Here is a 21,756-nt window from a genome sequence, read left to right as displayed (position 1 = left end):
CCTGCAGTCTCTGAAACACCGTACAGCCCAAAGCAGCCAATCAACAAGTGCTCCATCAATTACAGAGGAGCAAAAAAGCTAAATTTGCCTAAGTTCCTAGCAACGTAACTAGGAGGGTGCTACATCATTTAATGTCACTTAATGTGATAGCCTCTGAGCCCACATCTAGGCATGAACAAAGATGGAAGGAATTGAAGATTTCTTTACTGACCTGTATGAAAGTACCCAGAAGGTAGTTCACAGTGATCCAGCCAAATGACCCTTCTTCCATGCCATCTAGTATCCTTGCTCCCTGGAAATCCACTGGATAGAGCCTGAGTGTTTTTGACACTGCGTCAAGGATGAGATGAGTTTTGGTCTCATTCTGTAGCCTGTAAAATAGAATTAGGCCATACATGAAAAACTTATCTGCAGAGAAGTTGGGGGTTTTGAAGTTTTGTAGGGAATCTGAAAATATAAAAGTATTCTAGCTCACATTCTCACTTCATAATTACATGTTTGTATACCATTGTGATTATTAGAAGGGTCCACTTGGGACATGTATGCAATACCTATATATATGTCAACAGAGTTCAATAGCTCAGGCTGCAATTTACAATGACAAGTCAATAAGTCATAGCAGTGAGGTACCCATAAGCAGCAAGACCGCTATAGAAGACACAGCAGAGAAGTGACCTACTCACTGGATAAGTTAGGCATCACTCTCAATGGGGACTTGCATTCTTCAGTGTCTTCATGAGCAGGAGATACCTCCATTATGAAGCCAGTGAAGGAACAATTCATATGCGGCTGAGTGTCCTATTTGCACATTATATAGTGAATGTAAACGGTAACAATAAATATCTCTTATTTACTCCCTTTTGATCTGTTAAATAACCAATAGAAAGGGTTTTATTACATCTGTTAAACAAGTGAAAAAAATAGGCCATTCATCCAGAAATCTTGTGAGCTTATTTCTTCCTGTTTGTAAAAAGAGAAAAAAACCTCAGCGCCCAGGATTCTATTATTCCACACACTATTCTCTGTGAGATGCTGCTGTACCCAGGTGCAAAACCAAAAAACTTATATCAACTTATACCAGCGCAAAACCCACAAAACAATAAATTACATCACCCAACCCATAAATGATAATTACTAAATATCACAAACTTAAAATTCACTGTGACACAAAAATATATAAAAAAATATTAAAATAATTTAAAAATATTAAGTCCAGTGACAAAATCCAAAAAAACAGTCCCGTGAAAAAATAAATTATATCTTTTGTGCCAGTGATACCTCCACCATCCACCAGTGCAAAAACCAACATTAACCGCACACACCAGATAATGGTGAATCAAATGCCTTTTAGGGATATTAAGGGCTCCAAGGTCTTGAGAACGCCCTGTGGGTGGGGCGAAACGCGTTGACATATTTCCGGCTGCCTGTCCCGGCGTCTGACATCATTTCCGGTGAGTGGAACGCACGCCGAGCGGTGCGTTCCAAGGGGCCATCTTTGCATAGTGGATGAGTCTGCATCTGAGGTCTGTTATCCTGCTGTATAGCTGGCTGTGGGGTCTCTATACAGAAATCGCTTTATACGAAAGAAAGATTGTTTTTATGAAAGAAAGATCGTTTTGCTTCAATAAAATGCGGGTTAATATCTGCTAAAATGTGAGTGGTCTGGAAAAATTCTTTTAAGATTAGAAATCATTACGGTATCACACTATGGTTTTTTCTTCTTCCTGATTTTCTCTGGGGGATTCGGTGAGAGGAGTAACCAGAGGAGGTGTCCATATCCTAGAGGAGGCAAGATTTGGAGGTCATATACAAAGTAAAGGGGGTCCAGGAGCCCTTAATATCCCTGAAAGGCGTTTGACTCACCATTATCTGGTGAGTGCAGTTAATGTTGGTTTTTGCACTGGTGGATGGTGGAGGTATCACTGGCACGGAAGAATCCAATGAAAATATAATTTTGTTTTTTTGGATTTTGTCACTGGACTTAATATTTTTAAATTATTTTAATATTTTTTTATATATTTTTGTGTCACAGTGAATTTTAAGTTTGTGATATTTAGTAATTATCATTTATGGGTTGGGTGATGTAATTTATTGTTTTGTGGGTTTTGCGCTGGTATAAGTTGATATAAGTTATTTCTTCCTGTACTCTTGCCTCTGGACAGTTATCAATTAGCATTGTTCCCTGCTATCTCTATGGACTACAAAACAATGCTCCATGTTAAGGAAAAGAGGGGGAGGTATTACATAGTTTTAAAACACTCCCTGTTCTTGGCTGACAAGCTGACCTAGAAGAAGAGAGAGTTAAAGCTGTTGTAAATACTGAAGGTTTTTTTACCTTCATGCATTATGCATGAAGGTAAATAACCTTCTGTGTGCTGCTCCCCCCAAAACCCCCTCCACTACTTACCTGAGCCCCCTCTCGAACCAGCAATGTGCACAGAAACATTGGCTGTCCTGGGTCTCTCTCGTCTCATTGGTTCCCTCCATCATTGGAACCCACTGCTGGCCAGTGAGTAAATGAGGAAAGAGAAGCGACGGGGTCGAGCTGTGGCTCTATGTGTTTTATGGATGCATAGAGAGGGGCTCGGGAACGAGCATGAAGCAGTGCCCCCATAGCTAACGATTCATACACTCTCCTGTCTGCTAGTCTGAGTAAAGGGCAGATGGGTTCCAGAAGTAAATGCTACACCAATCATTTGCTCTTACTAAAGATGGCCACAGCTAGAAATGCTAGGGAGTGTTTTTCAAGGTGATTTCTCAAAAAACAAAAAAAAAGGGGGGGGGGGTGAGCTTGCTTTCAATATTAAAAATGAATTAAATATCAGTTTCAGTTTGAGGTGCTCAGATACAGTTTAGTCCCACTTTAATGATGTATTATTGCCAGAGCCATTTGTGTCTGCATAGAATGATTTTTTGTTTCTTGTTTTGAATGGAGTAGGAAAGGATTAACCTTTGTCAAGTTATGTTTTTGTTGTCTGCATGGCATTAAGGGGGATTTCACTTTACTATCTGTCCCAGAGACACACAAAAAAATCTTGACTGGGTGGGGTCTGTCATTTCCCTATTCTAACCATAAGCTAAAAATAAATAAATAATTAGCATCTGTATAATTTTCTTTAGCAAGCAAATAATGTCAATGTCAACTGATATCAGTACAGTTGTTCCTGTTGTCACCTGATGCCTAATAAAGATAAAGTTTATATTTGGGTGTCCCCCAGTCCTAGTTATGGTCTGTCACTCCTGTTTGCTTTCCACAGCCAGGAGTCTGTTTGCTCTACACCTAGCTCTTAGGAAGTCTCTATTAAAATAATTTCCTGCTGTCTGTTAGAAGAATTTTATATGTTTTCTATTCAGAGGTGTTTATTTTTAATGGACAATTGTGTACCTGCTATTATTCCAAAATGTAAATCAAACTGCATACTTAAATATATAATAATAATTGCCCAAGTTGGGCTTTAACCACTTGCTGCCCTAGACAATTTTTTTAATGTTTTGCAAACATTAAACTCAGCATTTTTTGGTAATAAATTACACAGAACTTCTAAAACATACTGTATATTCTCTGAAAGAGACCCTGACACAAGATATTTGAACAGTCATTTATCAAAACCAAATTTTTAGGAAAATTTTTTAAAAAACCTATAAATTTTAGTGCACACAGACACAACACAATACCTGATTTTTTGGTAAATATAAAAGTTGCTATGCCAAGCAAACAGATACCAAACATGTCAAGATTCAAAACTGCACGCACTCATGAAATGGCAACAAATTATTGTACCTAAATGTTTTCCATCTTGGGTAGGTATCTGAAGCCTTATATATGTAGAGCTACCCTCATAAGGGGCCGCTGTGTTGTGGGTATCCCCACAGTCAGGCAACATGTATTTCTCACACCAGCTTGCATCTAGAGACAATGATCAGTCCATGAGCTTGGTTTTGTTATTTTATTAGGGGAAATCAACTTGGATGGGGAAATAGGGATTATGGGATGCCCAGTTTGGCTTGATATAATGGACAGGGGGCGCTTCTCTCCTATGTACAAATGCAGATCCTGGACTGTTCTTTTTTTGAAAGCCATCAGTCTTTGCAGATCAGTAGAAGGTGCCCCTTACGGGCGAGGAACTAGCAGCCCCTCAAAAATTACTTTGCTCCTTGTAGCTACATGCAGACATCTTCTCTCCCCCTATATAGCTGCTCCCAGCTCCACAGCCTGCAATCACTACCAGCCCTCCTGGCTTCTTGAAAGAACACCTGGGACAAGGATTAAGGATTGATCCCAGTGCTGTCCTTAGAAAGCTTGCTACGTGTGGCAGTCTTTCCCCTTGTAGATCCCAGAGGGTGCTGCTGTACTCACACTGTCTTCTTTGCTCCTTGCTGCTTCAGGCCTTGATCCCATTCATGCCTCTCTGCTGAATGTATCTTCCTGAGCCAGCCTGAGCCCAGCCTGAATGCCGCCCGCCCAGACCTAGGGGACACCTCCAAGGCACAGGCTGTCTCCTCAGCATTCCACCTTCCACATGACTCCTCTGTCAGCCTGACTCTGCCATATTTATAGGCCAGTCCACCACCTCTACCAGGGCCTCCAAACCTGGGATTGGCCAGACCCCATCATGAATATGCAGATTAGGCCTCCACCCCTTCCAGCTTACCGACTTCTAGAAGGTTCTATGGTCCTCCAAAGTCAGGAGGAGGCGATAGAGCCACAACCTGCTGAGCCATCCAGCTGACCTGCAATAAACCAAACCTTAATCACATGACTCACACAACTACCATGAGTCACACACAATGGTTTTGCCTATAATACACTACACTATTCTAGCACCACACTAGAGAGTGCTACTTATATTTTTTACTTCAAATACCCATCTTTAATAAACACTACACTTAAATGCTTTTAAATGGATGTTTGCTGCCTTATTACTAAGTGCATCTGAAAGACACAACCGAATTAAGGAGAGTTTGGAGACTCACCTCATGGAAGAACACCCATGGGGAATCTAGCGTAGTTTGAACAACCTGTAACAAGCGGTCAAAATCTTCTGGTGAGTGTGCACTTTTTTTAATGGACACAAGTGGTGAAGAAAATTTTGGGAGATTGGTATGATCCAGCATCCTCTTAAAGGATGCATAGCCTAGTGTGGTGTTGTTTTCTTGTATATTTCTCTTGGTTTTTTTAGTGTGTTCACACCTAATTTGTGCAGCTGCACAGCTAAAGTTGACCAGTATATTTGTTTTTTTTTGTTTTTTTTTTCCACAGTCACTATATAGAATAAGGAGGTGCCACTATATTGGTTTTTGATTTATTATTCTATTCCTTTGAGCTGCATATGGAGAAATGTTTATGATGCATGGAGATAAGAGCTTATATTGAGGTGATGAGGGGAAATAGCTCCATTTAAAAGGGCAACATTCTTTTTGACATAACTTTTAATGGGTCAGTTTCTTGAGGGAAGTGCTTCCATTGGAAGGTAGTAGACAGATGGGGGGTTATTTACTAAAGCTGAAGGAAGAGTGCAAAATCTGGTGCAACTCTACATAGAAACCAATCAGCTTCCAGGTTTTATTGCCAAAGCTTAACTGAACAAGCTGAAATTAGAAGCTGATTGGATACCATGCACAGCTGCACCATATTCTGAGTGCACCAATTTTAGTACATCTCCTTCCAGGGGCGGACGGACTATTTGGAGGGCCCGGGGTCAGTAGGGGGCCCCATGAGATGCCCCTGGTACCTTTTTCATAGGCTTTTTTGAGTTTGGGCAAGGACACAGGGGCCCCATAATCCCCTATTGCCCGGGGGCCCATAAGTTGTCAGTCCGCCCCTGTCTCCTTCATGTCTCCTTCATTCAGTGATGGTGATCTACTAATAATCTGCACACTATTCTGGATCCCTGATGGTGAAAGCAATGGTAGACTGTTAAATTATTGACATTATCAGAAGAGGCATATTGGATTATAAACAGTGTACATTTATATATTTTTGCAAGGTGGAGGACCGTATGGCAATATTCATATTATTGGTGTTCACAAATAATTGATTTTGAGTTGGTTATTGAAAACTGAGAGCTATATACAATAATTTTTCACATACAATAGAATATATACACGCATACACATACACACTTTATATACACTATGGTGGGACAGCTGCCTTTACACGCACATGAACTTTATTGGCACCCCAGTCTTAGTCTGTAGGGTTCAATATTGAGTTGGCCCACCCTCTGCAGCTATAACGGCTTCAACTCTACTGGCAAAGCTGTCCACAAGGTTTAGGAGTGTGTCTGTGGGAATATTTGAACATTCTTCCAGAAGTGCATTTGTGAGGTCAGGCACTGATGTTGGACGAGACATGCAGGCCAGTCAAGTTCCTCCACCCCAAACTCACTCATCCATGTCTTTATAGACCTTGCTTTGTGCACTGGTGCGTGGTCATGTTGGAACAGGAAAGGGCATCCCCAAACTGTTCCCACAAAGTTGGGAGCATAAAATTGTCCAAAATGTGTTGGTGTGCTGATGCCTCAAGAGTTCTTTCCACTGGATCTAAGGGGCCAAGCCCAACCCCTGAAAAACAACCCCACACCATAATCCCCTTCCACCAAACTTTACACTTGGCACAATGCAGTAAGGCAAGTACCGTTCTCTTGGCAACCGCCAAACTCAGACACATCCATCGGATTGCCAGACAGAGAAGCGTGATTGATCAATCCAGACAACACATCTCCACTGCTCTAGATTCAAGTGGCAGCGTGCTTTACACCACTGCATCCGACGCTTTGCATTGCATTTGGTGATGTAAGGCTTGTATGCAGCTGCTCGGTCATGGAAACCCATTCCATGAAGCTCCCTATGCACTGTTGTTGTGCTAATCTGAAGGCTGCACGAAGTTTGGAGGTCTTTAGTTATTGACTCTGCAGACAGTTGGCGACTTCTGCGCACAGTGCTCGTCAGCATGCGCTGTCCCCACTCTGTAATTTTACGTGACCTACCACTTAGTGGCTAAGTTGCTGCTGTTCCCAGTTGCTTCCACTTTGCTATGATACCACTAACAGTTGACCATGGAATATTTAGTAGCAAGGAAATTTCATGGATGGACTTATTGCACAGGTGGCAACCTATCGCGGTACCACGTTTGCAATCCAGTGAGCTCAGTAGCTCCTAAGAGTGACCCATTCTTTCACAAATGTTTATATAAGCAGTCTACATGCCTATGTGCTTGATTTTATACACCTGTGGTCATGGAGGTGCTTGGAACACTTGAATCCAATGATTTGGAGAGATGTTCCAATACTTTTGGCAATACAGTGTGTTTGTGTGTGTGTAAATATAGCAAATGTTTGGCTGCCCCCACAGCACAAAGGATAAAAGCTCATTTAGGTCTAGGGGGCCACGAAAAGCTCTCTAACTTACCTGATCCTCCACTCCACCAGCTGCTGATGCTCTCTTCTCCCCTATACTATGGCAGTGGACTGTCACTCACCATCCTTCCAGGTCCTCCCTAACCCACCCTCTCTGTCCTTCCCCTCCTTTGAGGCGCACTGCATCCGACTCTTCTCACCCACCCCCCTAAGGATCGCAGTGATCTACAGACCTCCTGGGTCCATACCCCACTTCCTGGACAACTTCGCCGCCTGGCTCCCCTTCTTCATCTCCTCTGAGCTACCGACCATCATCCTCGGGGACTCCAACATCCCCATCAACGACAACAACCCGGCCACTTCCCAATTCCTCCACCTAACCTCCTCCTTCGCGCTCACACAGCACATGCAATCCTCCACCCACATCGGAGGGAACACCCTGGATCTCGTCTTCTCCCACCTCTGTACCCTCAACCAGTTCTCTAACACCCCCTTCCCTCTCTCTGACCACCACCTCATCACGTTCTCCATCTCCCCTTCCCCCAACTCCCCCCCCCCAAAAACGCCAAACCAATACCAGCCACAATCTCCGCAACCTGAACCCGGCCCCCCTCCACTCAGCCGCCGACCGCCTACATGACAGCATCCTCCCACTGTCATGTCCTGACATAGCCACCACCTTGTACAACGACTCACTGTCAGCTGCCCTAGACTCTCAGGCACCCCTTACCACACGCATCATCAAACCCAGGCCGCTTCAACCATGGCAGAATGACAGCACTAAACGCCTCAAACGTCGCAGTCACGCACTGGAGACACTGTGGCGCAAAACCAGGTCCCCTCACGCATTCTCCCTCTACAAATCTGCCTTCCTCACTTACACCTCCTCCCTCCACGCCGCCAAGCAGGCCTACTTTGTTAACCTAATCAACACCCTCTCCTCCTGCCCTCGCCGACTCTTCTCCACCTTCAACTCCCTGCTCTCACCCCCCCCCCCTCCTCCACTCAGTACCTCACTCACCGCCCACGAGAATGCCACCCATTTCCGTAACAAGATTGACACTATCCGCAAGGACATTATCGACTCGCAATCTACCTCCCCACCCCCTTCACCCCTTCTTCTCCCCCCTCCTCTGCCCTCACAACCGCACTGCCCTCCACCTCTCCTGAGGCCCCGCCCACCGTAACCCCCCCTGCACTGCACTCCCTCAGCCCTGTCACTACTGAGGAAGTCGTCAAGGTCCTCCCAGAAGCCCGCCTCACTACCTGCCCCCTGGACCCTATCCCCTCTCAACTCCTCCGGTCACCCCCCTCTTCCCTCATCCGCTCCCTCACCCACATCTTCAATCTCTCCCTCTCTACTGGCGCATTCCCCTCCCCCCTAAAGCACGCACATATCACCCCCATCCTCAAAAAGCCCTCCCTGGATCCCGCGGACCCCAACAACCTCAGACCCATCTCCCTGCTGCCACTCACCTCCAAGCTCCTTGAGCGCATAGTCTATGATCGCCTAAGCGCCCACCTTATTGACAATAACCTCCTTGACCCTTTACAGTCCGGCTTCCGTCCCCTACACTCCACCGAAACTGCCCTCCTCAAAATCACTAACGACCTACTAAACGCCAAAGCCAAGGGCGACTACTCTGTCCTCCTTCTCCTGGACCTCTCTGCGGCCTTCGACACAGTCGACCACCCCCTCCTCCTTAATAAACTACTCTCCCTTGGCATCAGAGATACCGCTCTCTCCTGGTTCTCATCCTACCTATCTCGACGCTCCTTCAGCGTCACCTACAATGGCGCCACCTCCCCTCCCCTCCCCCTCTCTGTTGGGGTCCCTCAAGGCTCTGTCCTTGGACCCCTTCTCTTCTCCATCTACACCTCCTCCCTGGGCACACTCATACACTCCCATGGCTTCAATTATCACCTCTATGCTGACGACACCCAAATTTACCTCTCCACCCCTCTCCTCACCCCCACTATCTCCGCCCGCATCACTCACCTCCTAAACGACATCTCAGACTGGATGTCGCTCCATTTCCTCAAGCTTAACCTCTCCAAAACCGAACTCCTCGTCTTTCCCCCTGCCCCCCCCAGCCTATCCATCACCACCACCCACACCACTATCACTCCAGCCCCGCAAGCCAAAGTCCTTGGCGTCATTCTTGACTCGAACCTCTCCTTCCTCCCTCATGTCAAATCACTTGCAAACACCTGCAGGCTCCATCTCCGCAATATTGCCAAGATACATGCCTTCCTCACCCCAGACACCACCAAACTTCTTGTACACTCCCTCATCATCTCACGCCTTGACTACTGCAACTCTCTTCTCACTGGCCTACCCAAGTGCAGGCTCTCCCCGCTCCAGACCATCCTGAACTCAGCGGCCAGACTCATCCACCTCACCACCCGCTCCACCTCTGCCACCCCCCTCTGCCTCTCCCTCCACTGGCTCCCGATTGTCCAACGCATCAAATTTAAACTTCTAATCCTGACCTACAAAGCCGTTCATAACACTGCCCCTGACTACCTCACCAACCTGATCCCCAAGTATCACCCTACCCGTACCCTTCGTTCCTCACAGGACCTCCTTCTATCCTGCTCCCTGGTCTCCTCCTCCCATGCACGACTGCGCTCCCTCAAAACCCATCTTTTCAGGGAAGCCTACCCCACCCTCACCTAACGGCCTTTCTCCCTCATTCCTCCCACCACTTCATCCCCCTCAGCCACTTCATTCCCCTCAGCCACTTCCTATTGTTCCACTACCCCCTCCCTCCTAGATTGTAAGCTTGAAAGGGTAGGGCCCTCTTACCCCTCGTACGCTGTCTGTCTTTGTTGTACTGTGCCATGTATTGTCCCCCCTATTGTACAGCGCTGAGCAAACCCTTTGGCACTATATAAACTCGATGTAATAATAATAATAATCCTCAAATCAGTGCAGGACTATGAGCTCTGTATTGGTCTGGATGTCATCAGAAGACATCCAACCGCCAGAGCACAGGGGAGAAGAGGCTGATAAGTCCAGTCATACAGTACAGAGGTGCTTGCAGGAGCAGAGGATCAAGTATGTAAATGGGTTTTCTTGTTCCCCTAGACCAGGGGTGGGCAAACTTTTTGACTTGAGGGCCGCAATGGGTTCATATATTGGACCCGGGGGCCGGACCAAGAGTAGATGAATGATGTGTATGTGTCATCCATAGTAAGTATAGTAATATTCCCCCATAGTAAGCATAGTAATTAATCCCCCATATAGTAATTCATCCCCCATAGTAATTCATCCCCCATATAGTAATTCATCCCCCATAGTAATTCATCCCCCATATAGTAATTCATCCCCCATATAGTAATTCATCCCCCATAGTAATTCATCCCCCATATAGTAATTCTTCCCCCATAGTAATTCATCCCCCATAGTCATTCATCCCCCCCATAGTAATTCATCCCCCATAGTAATTCATCCCCCCCATAGTAATTCATCTCCCATATAGTAATTCATCCCCCATATAGTAATTAATCCCCCATATAGTAATTCACCCCCCATAGTAATTCATCCCCCATATAGTAATTCATCCCCCATAGTAATTCATCCCCCATAGTAATTCATCCCCCATATAGTAATTCATCCCCCATAGTAATTCATCCCCCCCATAGTAATTCATCCCCCATAGTAATTCATCCCCCATATAGTAATTCATCCCCCATAGTAATTCATCCCCCATATAGTAATTCATCCCCCATAGTAATTCATCCCCCATAGTAATTCATCCCCCATATAGTAATTCATCCCCCATATAGTAATTCATCCCCCCTATAGTAATTCATTCCCCATATTAAGTCCCCAAGTCTCCCCTGTGTCAATTCACTTACCTTTGCTCCGCGCGTTCCTCTCGCCGTGTTCCCGCGCCGTTCCGGTGTAGCATGGAAATCTGTCTCCTATGAGGATCTGTCCCCCCTCGACGTATCTGCGCATGTGCCAGTTTCAGGCATTAGCAGCCGATCGGCAATCTCCGGCACATGCGCAGATACGTCGAGGGGGACAGATCCTCATAGGAGACAGATTTTCATGCTACACCGGTCTTCAGGGCGGACTGTGAGAGGAGCCTAGCGGGAGCCTAGCTCCGCGGGCTGGATTAAAAGGTCCGCCGGGCCGTAGTTTGCCCATTGCTGCCCTAGACCTAAACAAGCATTTAACCCTTTCAGTGGGGGGCAGCACCACTGCAAGGGAGCATTTTTGTGTTCAGTTTTAACTGGCAGAAGGCACTTAGAATGATAAAAAAAAATACTGATCATTACTGTGCATGTTTCAGTCTATTGGTTACATTTTATATTTTAACTGGAGAACCACTTTAAACAGCATAAAGAAGCATCCTTCTCAGTTTTACTGAATGAAAACGGTGCCTGATAATGTGATCTGAGCTAATTCTGGTCTTAATTAACAATGAAAAAAAAAAACAATTTTTTCTGATCTTTTTTAGATAACTGGACTACTGCTTACAAGGTGGAAACAATTATCTAGGATCAAATACCACTGTAATATTACAATCAACAAACCTCCAGGGACATCACTGCGATCTCAACAGCAAGTGCTCAGTATTAGCAAAGCATATTGATTAACCCATTACTGATGTCAGTTCGAATTAAGATAAAATGTGACTTTAAGTAGACCAAGCAACACACATACTGTATATATATATATATATATATATATATATATATATACAGTTGTGCTCAAAATAATAGCAGTGTGTTGAAAAAAGTGAATAAAGCTCAAAATCCTTCTAATAGCTTTTATTTCCATACACACAAATGCATTGGGAACACTACACATTCTATTCCAAATCAAAACATGAAGAAAAATATATCAAATTTGTGTTGTTCCTCTAAACAAATTGAAGAAAAGTGAATATTAGACTGTTCAAAAAAATAGCAGTGTTTGTATTCTTCTTTACAAACTCAAACATTCACTATATAAACTGAAAAATGTTTGAAGATTTTGCTTTCCTTTGAATCACTTAATGAATATTTAGTTGTATAAGCACTGTTTCTGAGAACTGCTGTACATCTGTGTTGCATGGAGTCAACCAACTTCTGGCGCCTGTGAACGGGTGTTCCAGCCCAGGATGATTGGACTACATTCCACAGTCCAGATACTGCATTTTTGATGTCACCCCACACAATTTCTATAATGTCAATCTTGTTGGTCTGGAACCAAGATGTTACACGTTTACTGGTGTGTTTGGGGTCGTTGTCTTGTTGGAACACCCATTTCAAAGGCATTTCCTCTTCAGGATAAAGCAGCATGACCTCTTCAAGTATTCTGATGTATTCAAACTGATTCATGATCCCTGGTATGCGATAAATAGGCCCAACACCGTAGTATGAGAAACATCCCCATATCATGATGTTTGCGCAACCATGCTTCACTGTCTTCACAGTGTACTGTGGCTTGAATTCAGTGTTTGGGGGTCGTCTGACAAACTGTCTCCGGCTACTAGACCCAAAAAGAACAATCTTACTTTCATCAGTCCACAAAATGTTGCGCCATTTCTCTTTAGGCCAGTCAATGTGCTCTTTGGCAAATTGGAACCTCTTCAGCACGTCTTTTTTTCAACAGTAGGACTTTGCGGGGGCTTCTTGCAGATAGCTTGGCTTCACATAGGCGTCTTCTAATTGTAACAGTACTCACAGGTAACTTTAGACCTTCTTTGATCTTCCTAGAGCTGATTGTTGGCTGAGTCCTTGCCATTTTGGCTATTCTTCTATCCATTCGAATGGTAGTTTTTCGCTTTCTTCCACATCTTTCCAGTTTTGGTTGCCATTTTAAAGCATTTGCCGTCATTTTAGCTGAGCAGCCTATCATTTTCTGCACTTCTTTATATGTTTTTCCTCTCCATTAAATTTTTTGAACAAGGTACGCTGTTCTTCTGAACAATGTCTGGAACGACCCATTTTCCTCAGAATTTCAGAGAGAAATGCACAGTAATCAGCATGTACAACATTTGCTGCCTTCCTTCCTTAAATAAGGGCAATAATTGACACCTGTTTTTCAAAGAATGAATGACCTCACTAATAGAACTCCACACTGCTAATATTGTGAACATGCCCCTTTCAATTAGTGATTCAATTACACAGAATCAGCAGCATGCATGTCATGACTGTTGGGTCTGTTGGATTTCTATTACTCTACTACACCTGCTAGTAAATTATTTGCCATGTAGAAATATCATTTCTACCAAAAACAGTGATTGATCAGGTTAGTGATGTCTGATTGCTATTATTTTGAACACAACTGTATATATATTTTTCAGTCATGGCACCCTTTAAAATTCATTGAACAGTCTTGAGGCACCCCATTCTAAAATACAAGTTTTGGGCAATTTTTAGACATTTTGCCAAGGCACCCCTGAAGAAACCTCAAAGCACCCTGGTTGAGAAAGGCTGTACCAGACTGATGTGCCAGCGTAGGGATGACAAAAGCATGTGAGTGCTGGTGTGTAAAGTCTTTGGCCAGGTTCCTTAGTGTGACACAGATCCACCCATGCTTAGCACTATTATTTGCCCTCTGAAACTTCCTGCTCTAACTGCAACTGACAACTGCCTCCTGTTGCCCCTGGTAACCACTGCTTCCACTGCTCTCGCAATCACTAAGCTACTTTGCATGCCTGAAATTATCTGCATTGTTAGATTTTTTCTGTTTTTTTTGTAACTATTGTGTATACTTGCCTGTATGAACTGAACTTAGCCTCATAGTGCCTTAGCCGAGATTAAACACCTTGCCTTATCTTGTGTCCATCCTGCTTACAATTTGTTAAGGGCAAATATCCCCCATGTGTCATTTATTAGCTCTTAATTAAAGGATTGCCTAACCTCCCCCCCCCCCGTCCATCCAAGTATAAATTTAGTACAGTCCTGGGGACCCCCTGGCGAGGGGGACAGGCTGGCATTCCTTACGCAAAGTATGCATTATGGCGCTAAGTACATCGCACTTTCAACACGGCACTTTAACTAAGGCATGTACAAACAATAGTGCTCCACCTCAAGTAGATTGCATGTGCTCTTCCCTCTTACCTCTTTCTGTCTGCCTTCCTTTGTTATCTCTCCTCTCTCCAGCATGCTCTTGCTAACCCTCTTTGTTGCTATAATGCCCTCTCTTCTCAAACTCTCTCTTGTTTACCCCTTCTCCCCACCCCACAACCTGTACATATCACCCTCACTTCTGCCCTCTCAATATCACTGCACTTATCTCCTTCTCTCTCTTGGTCCACGTAATGTCTTGCCCTCATATAAATCTCGCTCCCACCTCACCTCCCTCACCCTCCTATTACTACTAACTTCTGGAGACATTGCCCCAAACCCTGGCCCTCCACCATCAAACTCAAACCCACAGAAGCAGCAGCCTCCCCTCTATGGCCACAGCCGCAACCCTCACTCTCTCATCTCAATTCCCCTGCTTCCACGCACCAACCCCTCCCTCCTATGTGCCCTCTAGAATGCCCGCTCAGCCTCTAACAAACTCTCTACTGTCTACTTCCTCTCCCACTCCCTCAACCTTCTTGCTATTACTGAAACCTGGCTCCAGGATTCCTGTCTCCTCAGCTGCACTCTCCCATGACGGCCTCCTCTGGATTCACTCGCCCAGACCCAGCGGCTGAAAAGGGTGCAGAGTCGGACTTCTTCTTTCCCCACAAAGTACGTTCCAGATTCTTCCTGCCCCTCCGTCTCTGTCCCTCCGCTCTTTTGAAGTGCACTGTATTCGTCTCTTTTCTCCTGTTTGTCTGAGGATCGCTGTCATCTACCGGCCCCCTGGCCCAGTTTCACGCTTTCTCGATGACTTTTCAGCATGGCTACCATACTTTCTCTCCTCTGAGGTGCCTGCCATCATCCTCGGTGACTTTAACATCCCTGCCACCTCTCAACTACTCAACCTAACTTCCTTTTTTAACCTAACACAATGGTCACAATCCTCCACCCACTCCAATGGCAACACCCTTGACCTTGTATTCACCCACCTATGCACTCCCTGTAACCTCTCTAACACCCCTTTTACTCTCTCTGATCACAACTTTATCAGCTTCACACTCTCCCTGCCTCCTACCTCCCATGCCTCCAACCAGCAAACCGTTACCTGTAGGATGCTCTTGCTCCTCTTTCTACACGCAGAACCAGGTCTCGCCTGTCACAACCCTGGCAAACAGATGACACCAGAAGTCTCAAGAGACACAGCCGCACTCTTGAGCGAGCATAGCGTAAAAATAAATCCCTGGAAAACTTTACCCTCTACAAATCCGCTCTTCTCAAATACAACCCCAGCCTCCACGCTGCTAAGCAAACCTACTATAACACTCTCATCAAGACCCTCTCATCCAATCCTCGTTAACTCTTCTCTACCCTTAATTCCTTAGTCCACCCTCCACTGCCTCCACCCACCAACTTACTGCACAGGAGATTGCCAGTCACTTCAAAAAGAAGATCGACACAATTCGTGATGAGATCTCCAGTGTCAAGCTTCCTCCTCTAACCAACATACCAGGCCCAACGCCAAACTCTACACTCTCCTCCTTTGACCCTGTTACCACCAAGGAAGTTACTGAACTTCTTTCCAAGGCCCACTTCACCACCTGTCCCCTGTATCCTGTCCCCTCACGACTGTTGCAGCCTCCTTCCTGCTCTATCCTAAACTCTCTAACCCACATCTTCAACCTTTCACTCTCCATGTGCACCTTTCCCTCCCCACTCAAACATGCACTGGTTACCCCCATCCTCAAAAAACCCTCGTGGACCCCACCTGTTTGAATAACTCAAGACCCATCTCCCTGCTCCCATTTGCCTCCAAGCTTCTCGAGCGCCTTGTTTACAACCGTATGACCTGCTACCTCACCAACAACAACCTTCTTGATCCCCAACAGTCTGGCTTCCGCCCACAACATTCCACAGAAACTGCCCTACTAAAACTCACTAATGACATACTAACTGCTAAAACCAACGGCCATTACTCCATACTCATACTCCTTGACCTTTCCGCTGCCTTTGACACAGTCAACCACCCGCTGCTTCTCAGTAAATTCCACTCCATCGGCCTCCGTGACTCTGCTCTCTCCTGGTTCTCCTCTTACCTTTCTCAGCGCACGTTCAGTGTCACATACAACTCCTCCTCCTCCGCTCTGCTTCCTCTTTCTGTTGGGGTATCCCAAGGTTCTGTTCTTGGAGCCCTCCTTTTCTCTCTCTATACCTCCTCCCTGGGCCAACTGATAACCTCCCATGGCTTCCAATACCACCTCTATGCTGATGACACCCAGATCTATCTCTCCACTCTCCAGCTCACCCTCTCAATCTCCTCACGTATTACAAATCTACTAAGCGACATATCAGCATGGATGTCACATCACTACCTTAAACTCAATCTTTCAAAAACTGAGCTTGTAATATTTCCTCCTGCCCGATCCCCCACCCATGACTTTACCATTAAAATCAACAGCACAACCATTGGTCCTTCCCCTCATGCCAGGGTGCTAGGCGTAATCCTAGACTCTGACCTCTCCTTTGGGCCCCACATCCACTCACTGGCTAAATCCTGCCGCCTCAACCTCTGGAACATTTCCAAAATCCGCCCCTTCCTCACCAATAACACCACAAAACAACTTATCCTTGCCTTGGTTATATCCCGCCTCAATTACTGCAACTCCCTCCTCACTGGTCTACTGTTACATAGGCTATCCCCCCTTCAGTCTATTATAAATGCTGCTGCTAGACTCATACACCTTACAGATCAGAAACTGCTGCCCCTCTCTGCTAATCCCTCCACTGGCTTCCTCTAACCCAACGTATAAAATTCAAAATACTAACCACAGCTTACAAAGCCATCCACAACACTGCCCCCAGCTACATCACCAACCTCATCCACAGATACCGCCCAAATCGCCCACTCCGCTCCTCCCATGATATCTTCCTCTCTAGCTCCCTCATCACCCCCTCCCACACTCGCCTCCAGGACTTCTCCAGAACCTCTCCCATCCTCTGGAACTCCCTACCACAGCATGTCCGGTCAGCCACCACCCTGTCTGCCTTTAGACGATCTTTGAAAACTCACTTCTTCAGGGAAGCCTACCCCACCTCCACCTCCACCTCCACCTAAGAACTGTACTTGAATCACATCCGCCAGATCATCCCTCACAGCTATCACCTTTTGTATCACCTCCCCCTTCCTTTAGATTGTAAGCTCCACGAGCAGGGCCCTCCTATTCCTTCTGTATTGAAATGTATTGTAATTGTACTATCTCCCTTATATTGTAAAGCGCTGCGCAAACTGTTGGCGCTATATAAATCCTGTATAATAATAATAATAATTATTTGTGGGGGGGGTTAAGGAGGGGGAAAGAAGGACAGTGTCTTTTTGACCAGACTTGCTACAAACAATGTTCACTCTAGTCACTGCAGAAAAGAGACTGTGGAAATGATCCCCTTGTCTGCAGCAAACTGATTTTGTCTCAGCATAGGCAACAGTCACCAGTGTAGAGCTCAAGGATGGCTTTGTCATGATAAAAAGGTACTTTTTTTTTCTTTTACAAACATATACTGATGAAAACAGAGATATTTAATATATTATTATTTATTTTTATTTATTACAGGTACTTATATAGCGCCATCAATTCACGCAGCGCCTTACATGTACAGTACACCCCTCACATTTTTGTAAATATTTTATTCTATCTTTTCATGTGACAACACTGAAGAAAGAACACTTTGCTACAATGTAAAGTAGTGAGTGTACAGCTTGTATAATAGTATAAATTTGCTGTCCCCTCAAAATAACTCAACACACAGCCATTAATGTCTAAACCACTGGCAACAAAAGTGAGTACACCCCTAAGTGACAATGTCCAAACTGGGCCCAATTAGCCATTTTCTCTCCCCGGTGTCATGCGACTCGTTAGTGTTACAAGGTCTCAGGTGTGTATGGGGAGCAGGTGTGTAAAATTTGGTGTTATCACTCTCACTCTCTCATACTGGTCACTGGAATTCAACATGGCACCTCATGGCAAAGAAGATACTTTGTGAGTATCTGTGAGATACTGTATATATATATATATATTGTACATTCACATGTCTCAAGGAGCGTACAATTTAAGGTCCCTAACTTCTAAAGTTATTGAAAGATCCACTTTAGGTCTTTCATGAGTTCATATTTAAAGATTTCCTATTTGTCTATGTGTGCCTTCCTGGCTTCTCTTTAACCTTTATATAAACATCTAAGAATGTTATCACTTAATTTGTTTTTCCAGATATTATTAGATTATTCTTTCCCCATTGCCTCTGGCTCATTGTCTGATGTCCCAAAAAAAAGGACTGTGTTTGTCCCCAAAATAAAGTGCTATGACAATGACAGATGCATGGTACCAGTCCACCCTGCTGTCTTCTGTCAATAATCTGGTGACCCTGAAACACATCTGCTGGTTTTAGTGGAACACGCTCTTACACAGAAAACCTGATATAAAAATGCCTGTACTGAAGTGATTCTCACAGCCACCAATGATATTCAAATTTGTCTAGAAGTTTGAATATAATTGGTCACCCAAGAAGCTAACACCACAGCTTAGGAAGTAGGCTCCTACTACCTTCCCAATGATCCTAAAAAAATATAGAGCTATAGACAGCAAAAAACATGAGATATGAGTCTAAACCTATCCACCCCCCCCCCCCCCACTCTGTCCACAACAAAAAAGAAGTTACACTTTAGTATTACCCAAATGTGCACAGACTTGATGTAATCAACCACAAGTGAGCAGCATCTAATTAGACATCAGTGACACTTGGAGTCATTTTCCAAATGCTCCAGGATTCTGCTTCAACCATTGTTGCCATCTATGCAGTGCAACTTTATGTCATATCCTACAGAAAAGCCAGACTCACCTCAGTAACCTCATACCCGCTGTCGCTCCCAGTAACACTGTAGTCTCCTTGTGTTGTTGTGAGGGGATGAGAGAGAGCGCCTCATCCATGCAGGACTTTAACACCTCTCCGGCTTGGGCTGGATCATCAACATACGAAGAAATCCCTGAACCTGTTGCAATAGGATAATACATTGATGTTAAAATGGTTTGTATTATGCAACACATGAAGTGTACCCATCTTGCACGCACATTGGTAGAAGGTATCTTGTAAGTTCAGTTTAGCAGAAGCTTATGAATCTGATCAGAAACAAAATACAAATATACTGTAAGTGGTATGGAGAAATCAGGGCTCATAATGGCACCAATGGTTGGTATTTTTCCCAGTCATAGGAAGTTGATGGCCATGGCATGTTCGTTAGCCTGCCTGGAACTTTTTAGAGTACTGTTTAGGGCCCTCTGCTCTAGGGTTCTTTGGGAAATAAGGGTCCATTTATACTAGAGGTTGGTTGTGCATCAAGAGCTTCCCTGACTCCCTTGCATGGAGACATGTAGGATGAGTCTTACATTCCTCTTGACACTATTTTGACTGGATATAAAGGGAGTGTTCTCTGTTTGCAAAGACAGTCTATCTGTCCATCCATCCATCCATATGTGATCAGCCATTCCTTTTGCAACTGCAAATGCTGGCATGACTTTACAGAAGATTCAATTTTAATGGTTGAACTATAAGGACTTGTGTCTTTTTTCAACTTGACTAGCTATACAGCTAGGTACTCATTGAAGAATACTCTTTATGTAGTACAGTTAAGCCTTCCTGAAACATTAGTCCTGTCTTATTCTACCACATGTCCTAAATAACAGAGCCATGCAAATCTTTACTAATGCCTCAAAGGCCAAATGCAAATATAGCATATAGTGCAAATATATAGCCTAATTACATTAATTCCAAAACTGAATACAGCTGTTTCAGGTTTTCTGACTGTCACCAGTGCAGTGTGTGGAAACCCTGGGAAGTAGGGTTTGGGACCCAACGAGGCAGTATTACCATACAGGTTGTGGTAAGAAGGAAATAAAGCAGTGGTGCCCAACATAAGGTCCACCATGTGCTGGGCTGGGTCCACCACCTGTACACCTTGCTGAGTGGCAGCAGGATGACGGGCATTGAAGCCATTTCTGTGATACAGAACCCATCACTGTAATAGGCACCACTGACAGGTGGAGTTATCTAATGCACAAAAACACTTTGCTATTCGGTGATCTTCTGAATGTGTTGGGGGGCCACACGCAAGACCCTTTATTATTTTCATGTTAACCACAGGAAATCATAAAAGCCTCCATTGGAATTATTGTGTAGCTCAGTGTAGCCTTCTTGTGTGGCATGTGAAGATATTCACATGCCTCATTCCATCACAAATCACATAAATAAAGGGATTATCCCTTCTCATGGATATTATTGCATTTTTATACAACTGGTATGAGCTTGGATAAATTTGTTGTTCATCCTAAATATGCTTTGAGCATTATCAGATGTTATTTAAACTGTGACTAGCTGTGTTATAAAAGTTTTTTGTACTGGTAAACATTCTTTAATTAATTCCCTTCACTTTCTGTCTTAGTAATAATACCTCCAACAAGACAGGTGGTGAGGGAATATCTCCAACAGGGAAACACAGCAACAAACCCAACATGGGTTCTAGCCTTCCCCTGCTGTACTAAAAAAGTGATTGAATCCGATCCGTGTTCCTCTTAAATCTATATCTACTATTTCTGTCCAGTCATCACTGGGAAGGAAAGTGAGGAAAAGCTACCTACTAGGACCACAGAAAGCAGTAAAAGCTTGGAACCTTTTTGCTACACTAACAAAAGCAGAAAAAAAATTAGATCTGACACAGACAGACCAATTAACAGCAAGCTCACCATGCAGTGTTTCATATCATTTGCAACCTGACATTTGTGATACAACAGAGTAGTCATGTGTTGTGTTCTGCCCCTAGCAGGGAAATTCATCAAGCCTGTCCTCCTTGCAATATTACATTTGGCCACTAGATGATGCCTGGAATAAATGTACTGTTTTGCAGAAGCCAAAGACTGTTTTATCTTTCATAAAATTCCCATAATGCTTCATTTTATGAAAAGGAAACAGGTGCATCCTGAGAGAATAGTCTCCATCATGAGAACTGAGGGAGGGGAGGCCAGCCATCATACCTGCAGTATATATTGTGGACTAAACTTACATCCCCTACAGGCAGCATTGCTGGTGAGCATAGATTCATTGCCATCTGCAGCCTAGTTATTCAAATGTGTTTTCTATATGTTTCATACATTGTATGTATTTCTTATCTGTTTATCCAAATAGTTTCACCCACTCGGTTTTGTTATTAAACTTCAAGATAACATTCAGTCTGGTTTATTGCGGAATAGGAGGAATTAGTTGCATGTTGAGTTACACACAAGGAAATGTGTGGTGAGGGCAGAACCCATTGAATGCTGACTCATACAATAAGTTGCTTGTC

At 44.4% G+C, this 21,756-nt stretch overlaps 1 protein-coding gene across 1 annotated transcript in view; it reads right to left on the bottom strand.

The window, feature by feature from the left end:
• Positions 1–21,756, bottom strand: part of LOC149463487 (ectonucleoside triphosphate diphosphohydrolase 8-like) — a 63,805-nt gene that overhangs the window by 20,505 nt on the left and 21,544 nt on the right. The window contains exons 4-5 of the mRNA XM_089675028.1: positions 19,263–19,413; positions 212–371 (exon numbers count right to left, since the gene is read on the bottom strand). Coding sequence (XP_089531154.1) covers positions 212–371; positions 19,263–19,413 — 311 coding nt within the window. The remainder of the gene's footprint in view (positions 1–211; positions 372–19,262; positions 19,414–21,756) is intronic.

Source organism: Staurois parvus, unplaced genomic scaffold (assembly GCF_062004578.1).
Source record: "Staurois parvus isolate SC_StPar_1 unplaced genomic scaffold, SC_StPar_1.0 ptg000154l, whole genome shotgun sequence".
Taxonomy (NCBI): Eukaryota; Metazoa; Chordata; class Amphibia; order Anura; family Ranidae; genus Staurois; species Staurois parvus.
The sequence above is the reverse complement of the archived record's forward strand: the minus strand, read 5'-3'. Positions and strand labels throughout refer to the sequence as shown.